We start from the raw sequence: 11,536 nt of genomic DNA on the forward strand, positions 1-11,536 counted from the left end.
TCGAGGTACTTCTTTTGACAACTCTTCTTTGACCCATCTAGAAAATTCTTTAAACATTTCAGATACAGATAAAAATGTGGACTCAACATAAATTCTGTTTGAAGATTTTCTGCAATAGTGACTCGGTACCTTAGGTAACATATTTAACCATGTTACAACTAATTCTGTATCTTGAATTTTTTTTTTTTTTCTGGGAGATATTTTCTTAGTAGAAGCAGATTTACACGTCAAAATACTATTATGATTGTCCATTATAGTTTCAGAACTCTTAGAAGTTGTCTCAATATCATGTTTGGTCCATCTTTTAAATGTATCTTCACCAATGCACAGTGTGTTCAAGAAAAATGTACGACATACCTTGTTTTTTTTTTTTTTTATCTCTTAAAGATAAATAAATATCTCGTGCATAATTTTTCTTTGCTGTGGTATCTTTATTAATTTTAGTTGATTTCCTTCTACGAACTACAGTTCTAGTTACAACTAAACCATTTATGTAAGCTTTTTTTTCTTTCCAAGATCCAAGCTTCCAAAATTTTCTAAAAATTATTTTTCGATCTACTTCGGTGAACATTCCACAAAAAAAAACCTTTGGATCCTAATTTATTTTTTTTGTGATTATGAGCACAACAATCTTTCAAAAATCTTCCAGGCTTTGGACAAGACTGTGTGCATTTACCATTCTTAACTTTTGAACCCATATATGGGTCTCCTGCAACTCTTTTTATTGAAGCCTTTTCCTTATTTGTTCTACCAATTTTTATAGAATTTTCAGACATACATTCACTAAGAACATCACAGTCCACATCACTATTAATTTCATTTATTGGATCATCTACATTACCATTTATTTCAGTGTCATCATCAATATTGTCATAAGTATTAATATTATCAGTAATAATAAAATCATAATTATCAAAATTGTTAAAATTATTTATGGTGGTTATTGGCATAGGATTATCATAATATACATTCAGGTCAACTTCCTTTCCATTTTCATCAACAGCCCAGTGCTCATGATCATGCTCATTAATGCTATTAACCGATTCTAAAAGCTTTAAATCTTCCTCACATATTTCCTTTATGGTTGTAACTTTATCAATGTCAGGGACAACCATTTCAACCAGTTTTCTTACACTATTCATTTTCTAAAATGAAGATGTATAGGAAAATTAGAAATTTAAATTTATATAGAATGCAATTAAAAAATAAATAGAATATTATGATAAGACCAAATTAGCCAATAGGTATTTATATAATCAGGTTTCAATATTTTGAGTATTATAAAATTGTATTATAACAATAAGCTTAATTTCGAGGGGTAATATACCTTGGGGGTAATCAGTGTACAAGGTGATGGTAACCATGGGTAATCGTAGGTAATTCTTAAAGTAAATCATGGGTAATCATAGGTATAATCATTGAAATCAGTAATCTGGTGTACAAAACTTCTGTCAGGTATTTACCCCTCGCTTAATTTAAAATTTAATTACACTTACGTTATTGTTGAAGATTCCGATTTCCTGCCATCAAAAATTCAAAATGAAAAATAATAATATGAATTATGAAAAGACAAAAGTGATAATAAAGATTATTTTCCCTCCTATTCAACACCAGCTGATATAGCTCCGATGTGCGAAATTCGTACAAATCAACAGTGTGACAAACCTCCGCTATATGCACATGGGAGCTATATCAGATAACAATTTCAATACAGCTAACATAGGAGGTTCATTGTTTTGAAGAATAAAAATGTTTTGATAACACCAATAAGTTTGAAATATTTATCACTAGATAGCGTATTTTTTTCTGAATTCAGAAATGTAAAAATGTCATTTTGCGATTTTTTTTACATAGGAGGTTTTTCACGCCAGGCGACTTATGATAATAATTAATGATATAAGACAAACAATAATGATAACAATTAACGAGTGACAAAAAAATAATACGAAAATATGATAATAAACATATGCGGAAAAGGCCGACCAATAATTTAAATAATATAATAGGAAAACAAAGAGAATAAATATATAGATAGTATAATAATATTAAGATAATTGATAATTAACATGTAGAGGACGGAGTGGAGTGAAGGAGACGGGAGAGAGATTAGGACGGCATCGTCGAGCACATCGGCGCAACAATAAGCGATTAGCTTTTGGCGCGAACAATCGGAATTTGGCACTGAATACTGATAAGTGATAACAAAGGAAAATATAATCCGTAGAAACTAAAAATAGAATGAAATAACAGAATATAATATTATTATTACTATTAATTTATAACAGTTACAAACATTCATAACAAGTTGACATCCTTTACAATTTATTAACTAAGATCGTGTAATGAAAAATACATCATAACAAAAAATAACAATAACTGTTACTTTTTCTTCCGAGTAACAGGCTGTTATTGTTACTTCAGTAGTAACTTATATAAATCACTGTTACTGTTATTTTATCCCATCACTAGTAGTGCATCTGGTTCAGTAGAGCAAAATGCAGGTACACAAATTATAAACATTTTAAATAAATAATGTGAGCCAAACATAATCCAAAACAAAAATAACTTATTGGGTTATTTATGACAAAAATATTTTAAAATATTATATTCTTGAAAATTGTACATTAATTGTGATTAATTGATTAAATATATAATTTAAGTATATCTAATCAAATACGTTGCACTTTTTATCTATCTATATCTAAATCATATCATATTATATATTAGTTATTATATCGAACTATAATATACGAGTATATACATATATATTTTAATTAGTATTTACTATTTGAATTAAATATTATTATTATTACACTATTCCTGTATGCCGCGGCATAGAATGGTATACCTACCTATATATATTTAATTTAGTTAAGTAATTAAGTATCAGAAATCAATAATAATTTTACAGTAAAACCTCGTTAAGACGCTCCCGTTTAATACGCCATCCCGCTTAACACGCGGATTTTTCCCGGTCCTAGGTAATTGTACACTTTTAACATTGAAAAAAACACGCTTAATACGCCACCGCATAATACGTAATCCCGCATAATACGCTCTAATTGCTGGCTTCTCAAACCTTTTAAAATAGAAAAAAACCCAATTAATACAATCAGCGATAAGAATTTCGTTGAAACGTTTATCTATTATCGACCGAGTAATTGATATTTATTTTTAACATCTTGATGTGGTTTATACTCTTACTATATTTCGTAAGTACGTACGTAAGTTAGTTATATGATCGGACGTTGAAGTGTACACGTGACATCACACGCAGATTTATAATTTGTATGTTTTGTTTATTGTTATTCGTGTGTGGTTTAAAATGACGAGTGCGTCTACGTCATCTAGTAGTGCCGGAGTGAAAAGGAAAGCTTTGTCTATTGACGATAAATTATTGAGAATTATTAAACTGTATGATGAAAAAATTGGTGTATTCAATAAACAACAAATTGCCGACCAATTAAGATTGCCCTCCTCTTCGTTGCGAACCATATTGAAGAACCGGAAAGAAATTGAAAAAAACGCTTTTTCTGGCAGTACGAAACGTCAAAAGGTTAGAAATGGTAAAAATGAGCAGTTGGAAAATATTTTGTTGGAGTGGCTTCGATAAGCTCGCACATTAAATTTGGCTGTAAATGGTCCCGTTTTGACAGAAAAAGCAAATGAGATCGCAAAAAGGTTGAACATAGCGGACTTTGGTGGATCTAATGGTTGGCTTGATCGTTTTAGAAAAAGGCACGGTATTGTCTATCGTAAAATTTGTGGGGAAGCCGATGCTGTAGATGACAACAGTATTAAATCGTGGAAAGAGACAATTCTACCAAATTTGTTGAAAGATTATTCACCCGAGGATATATACAATGCTGATGAGTTTGGCTTGTTCTTTAAATTGATGTCAAATAAGTCACTTGTGATGAAAGACGAAACATGTCATGGTGGTAAGTTAAGTAAGGACCGGTTAACTGTTTTAACTTGCTCAAATTGGTCTGGAACTGACAAGCTAAAACTTTTGGTAATAGGTAAATCGAAATCCCCCCGATGTTTTAAAAATGTACACACTTTACCGTGTGATTATAAAGCTCAAAACCGTGCGTGGATGACTGAAATTTAATTCATTGAATGGGTTCAACAGCTCAACTGTGAGTTCGTTAAACAGAAAAGAAACGTCCTTTTATTTGTCGATAATTGCCCTGCTCACCCGAAAGAAATAACCCTTACAAATATCAAACTTGTGTTTTTCCCGCCAAATGCTACGAGCAAGCTTCAGCCCCTTGATCAAGGTGTGATCAAAGTTTTAAAACAGAAATACCGTAAGAAATTAGTTCAACGGTATTTACTAGAAATGGAATCGGTGACCGATGAAGAAATCCCCAAAATCCCCAAAATCAATGTTTTAGATGCTATTCATTATGTTTCAATTGCGTGGGATGAGATAAAACCAGAAGTTATTAAAAACTGTTTCAACAAAGCCTATTTTGGTAACGTATCACAAGAAGACCCTCACGTTTTGGACTCAGACGAATTTCGGGACTTTGAGGAGGTTTATCCAGGCTACACATCCATTGACGACCAATTAATAACGAACGAGGCACTAGAACTTGAAGAAATTATCAATCAGGCTACAGTAAACGATGAACCAGATGAGCCAAGTGATGATGAGGAAAAATACATTCCACCACTTCCGTCAATCGCTAGTACTGTACAATCAATATCTACATTGAGACAGGCACTTACTGCAACTGATGGCTCCGAAAACATGCTTCTATATCTAGGTAGGGTGGACAATTTCTTATTGAATAAATATAAAAATAATGTATTGAAACAACCAACCATTACCACTTTTTTTAATCCAAGAAAATAATACATAATTATAAAATATGTTCCTAATAATTTTATTGTATGTATATTTGATGTTTTTTTTATTATTAATTTTAAATACAACTTATGTAACTGTGTAATACATAACAAGTCACACTATGAACATTTTTCTAATTTATTCTATCTACATATTATCACATTTAAAACGCTTTTAATATGCGGGTATCGCCTATAACGCTTTAAGAGCGTAATAGGCGGGATATCGCCTATAACGCTTTAAGAGCGTAATAGGCAGGATATCGCCTATAACGCTATCCCGCATATTGCGCGGTTTTACGATTTCCCCTTTGAGAGCGTCTTAACGAGGTTTTACTGTATTTATTATTTAATTGTTGTTTTAAAAATCGTAACTACTTAGATTTGATTAAAATAACTCGTTATTCATTAAGTTAATGAAAATTAAATTTAAAAATGTGAAGTTAAAAAGTTAAAATTAACTTAACTTTAACTTTTTAACTTATTTGTGCCTAGGCTTGTTAATTATAATATTTGTATAAAATAACACCTACACACTCCACTTCATTTTCCCCAAATAATAATTAATAATTTAAATAACATACATTAAATTAATTTATATCCATTTATTTTCCATATAATATTAGACCATTTAAAAAACATACAAATTTTAAAAGAAACGAATGATACTCCTCCCGAAAATAATGTTGAAAAAGTCTTTTCAATTACATCCATGGATAAACAAAACATTAGTGGCTCTCATTCTATTGGTAATTTATTTTAATATATTATTAAAATCATATTTCTAAAATTTTTAACATTTAGATTCTTTTTATATTATTAGAAATTGCAATCTGTGAAAGAACTGAAAATTCTCCAGTAGAACTTAACAAATTTATTTAGCCCAAAACACAAGATATATCTTATTTCTTTAAGTTCCATCCGTATCAACCAAAAGATCCATTTTCATTATTCTAATAAAATTTTTTTCCGAGAAAACGGAACAAATCGCATTTGGTTAACATTTGATGAGTCATCTAAAAAACTCTTTTGCTCAGTTTGCTTGGCGTTTGCTTTAGAACAAAAAACATTTACCAAAGGAATGTCTGATTGGAAGCATATACATCAGTGGTTCCCAACTCAACAATAGGCACGGACCACTTTTATAAATTTTTCACCGTCACGGACCACTCCCTGATTTCAACCCCTCCCCCTCTTTATATCACTTATTTTTTTATAGTTTTATATATAGTTTATAATTTCTAGGTACAAAATAAAATCAGAAATACAGTTTATGTCGTGGAAAAATATTTTAACTTATTTATTTAAAAATTTAATTTAATAAAAAAAGCTGATACAAATTTAAATTTTACATTTTAAGAACTTATATTAATTATGTCTTATTCAATGAGAAAAAAAATATAACGTATTATTGAGTATTAATGTGACTTATTAGGGCGCGCTTCTTTTACCAGTTGTGAAATTCTTGGAACGATGCTGTTGCTTAGGGCCAGTCGCATATCATCACTTGGATTCAGACGATTTCGTTGTTTATTTTTTATAGATAATAGTGAAGAAAATCCTTGCTCACATAAATATGTGGTCGAAAAAACCATGAGGAAACGTAATGCTGTTTGCCGAATGTTTGGATATCCCATGGCCTTTTTACACCAAAACTCTTCTAAGTTTGTACTATATTCAAATGAACTCTTCAAGTTGCTGTCGTTCTGAAGATCTATTAATTCTTCTTGCATTTCTTCTTGAACGTTGTTGACTTCGACAGTGAAAGGATTACGAATTAACTTCTTAACAACATCAGTGTCTACTACACCATATTCTGGAAAGTATCTGGTAAATTCCTCTTTAAGGACTCTTAAGTGTTCTAATACATTATGCTGAATATCTTCTGTAAAACATTTGTAGTGTTCGTCATCAATAAGAACTCGCAGTGTAGGAAATACAGAATAATTTTTCACCTGAGTTTTGTCAATCCAAAGATTTATCTTGCAGACAAAAGCGCGAACTTTATCTTCAAATACGAAAATATTTGCGGAACCTTCAAGTTTAACATTACCAGAACCTTGCAGTTGCAAATTTAGGTGATTTAAGTGGGAAAATATATCCGAAAGATATGCAATTTGCATTTCAATTTTTGGCTCACAAAGTTGCTCATGTAAATAGTTCATACCTTTATCAATTAAAAAAACCTTCAACTCCTCTCGAAGCTCAAATAAACGTGCCAACATATTTCCTTTCGAAAGCCATCTTGTTTCAGTATGAAATAGTAATGTTTCATGCTCAGCGTCCATATTTGCACATAATTTTTGAAAAACACGTGTATTGAGTGCACTATTTTTAACAGCATTCACTAACTGTATGGATATTTTCATCGCAAAAGCTAGGTCTTTTGGTAATGTTTTGGACGCCAACGCTTGACGATGTATAATACAATGCGTAGTTAATGTGGTTGGATTTTTTTGTTTTACCAATGTAGCTAAACCTGAACGTGACCCGAGCATAGCTGGAGCGCCATCGGTACAAAATCCAGCAAGATTTTCTCACATTAGTTTATGTTTTTCAAAATAATCAAGAATTATTTTCATAACGTCAACCCCTCTTGACGTAGTTTCTAATACTTGTGATAGTAATAATTCTTCTTTTATTGTATTATCTCCACTTAAAAATCGAACAAAGATTAGCAATTGACAACATTGTGCTACATCCGTACTTTCGTCACACTGAAGAGCAAACCAGGGAGATTTTTTTATGAGCCATATAAGCTGTTCTTCAATGTCTTGTGACATATTTGCTATTCGCGATTTTACAGTGTTATTTGATAAAGGAATGTCTTGCATTTTTTTTGCTGCTTCCTTACCTAAAATCTCTTCTGTGGCTTTCAACAAACATGGTTTAATCAAAGTTTCACCAATAGTATGAGGTTTTTTAGATTTTGCAATTAATAGGGAAATCTCATATGAGGTATGAAGCACTTTTTCAGAGGTTTCAAATCTCGTACGACTTGTCCCAAGTTTCATTTTTTTAAAGTTTTCCTTCTTACCTTCAAAGAATTCTCGAGAACGATCACTAAAATTTGGGTGGACTGTCTTCAAATGTCGTTCCAATTTTGCAGGTTTTAGTGCATCATTACTGAGAACTGTTGTACAAATCACACACTGTGGTCTTACTTCCTTATTCACCGTAATATCGGTAAAACCAAATTTAATATATTCATCATTGTATTTTCTTTTCGGTGGCATGTTTAATAGTAATATTTTAGTATAATATATAATTATACAAACAAATAAATGTTAATTAAACAAACAACGCACTAGAAAATATGTACTTTCTTTACGAAGTCACGTAGTGTACTAACTTACGATATGACAAATAAATATAATACGAGTAAAATAAGAAAAGATAAACTACGAAACGAGTAGGTAATACCTACGTGATAATATTAATTATTATCGACAGATTATGAGACATAACTAGTAATAGTTATCGTAATATAGTAGTATAGTGGAAAAACGCAGATAAATATTTATCATAATTCAGCTATACCCTCATGACCGAATGTTATTTATATCCGTACATAAATTGTCATCGGTCGCGATAGTGTGTTATTTGGCTGTTAGGCGCTAAGCCGTTAATAATAAAAAATATCAAGTATAATTTCGCTCATTTTTTTTAAATTTAAATTTTTTTATTCGCGGACCACTTAAGATGAGTCCACGGACCACCGGTGGTCCGCGGACCACCAGTTGGGAACCACTGATATACATCAACGAATTAACGAGCTCGAAAATAGTATAATTCATTCACGTTCTTCTGAATCATATTTTTTAAAAACTGATAATAAAGATATTGACTCATTGTTATTTTCAAACTTAAATAATATTGCAAAACAAAACATAAAAAAAAATAGACAAATATTTGAAAGAATTATTGCGGTAGTCAAGTTAATAGGGAAAAGAGGCCTACGCTATAGAGGCAAAAATAATGAAGCCGCGTATTGTTTAAATGATTCAAATTTAGACCATGGAAATTTCTTAGAAATAATGATATTACTTAGTAAATATAATCCGGTAATTTGTGAACATTTCAAAGTAATTATAAAAAAAAGTGAGCAAAAAAAAGAAAAAAAAACCAAAAAGGCCGTGGAAATTTTTTAACTTATCTTTCTAAAAATACGATTCGACTTGTTATAAACGCCATTTCGTTCAATATAAAAAATACAATGATTTCTGAGGTGAAAAAAGCTCCATTTTTTTCTGTTCTTCTTTATACTACTCAGGATGTTTCTGTACTAGATCAATGTTCGGTAGTTCTAAGATTTGTTCTTCATGATATAGTGTTTGAAAAATTAATCACAGTTAAGTGTGTCCATGACTCAAGTGGCCAAGGTATAGCAAAATTATTGGAGGAAGAATTAAATTCTATCGGTTTGGATTTGTCAAAATGTATTGGAAACTTTACTGATGGAGCATCTAATATGCGAGGGGCATACAATGGTTTTACTAGTCATTTGAGTAAATTATCACCAGACCAAGTTCATGTAGAGTGCCATAGCCATGATCTAAATCTTGTAGTTTGCGATGCGACAAAAAATCCTCTTCCAGTTGCATCATTTTTCACCTTATTAAATAGTTGTGCCGTGTTTTTCAAAGAATCACAGTAGGTGTAAAATGAGAGTTCTGGAACCTGAGCTTCTGAGCCGCTGAGCCTTGCTGAGCCTCCGCCGTAGCTGAGACGTCGCCGCCGCCGCCGTAACCGTCCCCGCCACCGCCACCGGATACGTATCCGTGTAACCCCGCCGCCCCCACATCCATCGCCAGACACCGTGGTTATCATATTATTGTACATACGCCAGGTTACCGTACACGTACTATATTACCGTACACACATATTAATGTATATTCAACAGTTATCATGCGCAGAACTATTTTACCGTACACACATATTCAATAGATAACGCTATCTATCCCTGTTGTTATCACATATTACCGACATATTACCATTTGAAAAATTATAGTATAACAAGCATGTAGAGTCTTGTTTGCATTACAAACAATAGTATTATTCAATAATCTAACATGTTCTGACATGCATACTTTAAACCTGTAGAAGAAATCCCTACCATAAAATATACATGTGAGGTTTTCAAAATCTGAAATGAAATCAGTCTATCTCCACTCTTTGTGGATTAAGTGCGTTGTTTTGTGATAAAATTTTTGAATATGGCTGGTTCGATAGAAAACATGCGTGCTGTTTACAAGAAGAATGTTTTTACATATGTGCCTCCGTCACCACCGGCTAACCTAATCGATTGCAGTAATTTTTTCCTTGATTTTTCATCTCGCAAGTTTTTAAACATCGGACTCGATCCGACAGATGAATTCAACACCGTGATTCACATTATAACACCATCACGTTTTGTAAATATTTCCGCCGATTTCCTCAAACGTATTTTCCGACTTATGGGAAACATTCTATCGTTTATACTTGAACAACCACAAAAGTATAAGCGTAATTTATTTTTGGATTCCGATTCAATTACAATATCTAGTATGGTGTACCAAGGAGAGAATATGCTCATTATAGAGTCTAAAATTCAAGACGGATGTTGCATACTGTTAAATCGTAACGACTTATTAAAGTTACAAGATTTAGAGTGGTCAATTTTCGAGATCATCGAGAGAAAAACCAAAATCGTTAAACCGCTCGTAATACAGCAAATTAATCAAATCGCATCATACTTAAAAACAAATACCAAGGTTGAAACTAGAACGCTTGAAGATATGACAAATCGCGTGATAAGCATTAACAACATTTGCATTGCAACACATGTAAATGACTACAATTTCACAAGTCAGCTTCAATTACATGCAGCTGAACATATCGCACAAAGATGGTTGGACGAATTAGAAAAAGATGAGGTAAGAAAAAAATATTTTTTATTTTTCTTATACCAATATTAATATATTATATTTTGTAGGGATACGAGAAACCTTTTTCACCGCCATCATTTTACACTATATTTAATGAGGTAATATAACAAAACCTACTTTATAAAAAACAAATATTTTAATATTTCATGTTTGAGGAAATTCTTTCTGATATCTCCCCTCCATCACAGACAAGCTGTACAGACGAAAACGATGGACCATACGGACCGCAATACAATACTACCAACTTACTACCCAAAAGACGACACACTGTTTAATGTATTTTTGTGTAAAAATATTTTTGTATATTATTTGTATAGTATTTGTGTAAAATAAAAACAAGTCAGTTATTTTTAAAAAAAGTGTTCTTTTTATTTATTAATAATAAGGTAATAATTATTTTATTTTAAAAATAATGAAAAGTAAAAGTGTAAAACTAAATAATAAGGTATGTAATATGGGTACTTAATAGGTACTTACCTAATGTGCAATAATCTATTGGCCAATTCTAAATGAAATATTGACAATATTTATACTGTTAAAATAAAACTATAAAGTATGGACTATAAATTAGTATAAATACGTATAATACACCACAATACCACACGCGGACACACGAAAAGTAGGTAATCACAATTGACGACAAATCTACAACTGGCAACTTGAAATTATATTAAATTAAACTCCAAAGTCTAAATAACATGTCCGCATTTTCATACCAATTAAATAAATCAAACATAAACGGGTAATTCCTA

The 11,536-nt window shown here is 31.4% G+C and overlaps 4 protein-coding genes across 4 annotated transcripts; 2 read left to right on the plus strand and 2 right to left on the minus strand.

The window, feature by feature from the left end:
* Positions 1 to 1,362: 1,362 nt before the first annotated feature.
* Positions 1,363 to 5,986, plus strand: LOC126554552 (tigger transposable element-derived protein 4-like). Its single transcript, XM_050209609.1, has 4 exons — positions 1,363 to 1,366; positions 3,657 to 4,015; positions 4,136 to 4,775; positions 5,832 to 5,986. Exons 1-4 carry the CDS (start codon positions 1,363 to 1,365, stop codon positions 5,984 to 5,986), a joined length of 1,158 nt encoding a protein of 385 aa, XP_050065566.1.
* Positions 5,987 to 6,275: 289 nt separating this feature from the next.
* On the minus strand, positions 6,276 to 7,145 carry LOC126554553 (protein ZBED8-like). The gene has a single exon (XM_050209610.1). It carries the CDS (start codon positions 7,143 to 7,145, stop codon positions 6,276 to 6,278), a length of 870 nt encoding a protein of 289 aa, XP_050065567.1.
* A 249-nt stretch (positions 7,146 to 7,394) lies between these two features.
* LOC126554554 (SCAN domain-containing protein 3-like) lies at positions 7,395 to 8,093 on the minus strand. The gene has a single exon (XM_050209611.1). The coding sequence runs from the start codon at positions 8,091 to 8,093 to the stop codon at positions 7,395 to 7,397; it is 699 nt and encodes a 232-aa protein (XP_050065568.1).
* Positions 8,094 to 10,073: 1,980 nt separating this feature from the next.
* Positions 10,074 to 11,059, plus strand: LOC126554555 (uncharacterized). Its single transcript, XM_050209612.1, has 3 exons — positions 10,074 to 10,772; positions 10,832 to 10,882; positions 10,940 to 11,059. The coding sequence occupies exons 1-3, from the start codon at positions 10,074 to 10,076 to the stop codon at positions 11,057 to 11,059; spliced, it is 870 nt and encodes a 289-aa protein (XP_050065569.1).
* Positions 11,060 to 11,536: the final 477 nt, after the last annotated feature.

Source organism: Aphis gossypii, unplaced genomic scaffold, assembly GCF_020184175.1.
Source record: "Aphis gossypii isolate Hap1 unplaced genomic scaffold, ASM2018417v2 Contig00538_ERROPOS56132+, whole genome shotgun sequence".
NCBI classification, from domain to species: domain Eukaryota; kingdom Metazoa; phylum Arthropoda; class Insecta; order Hemiptera; family Aphididae; genus Aphis; species Aphis gossypii.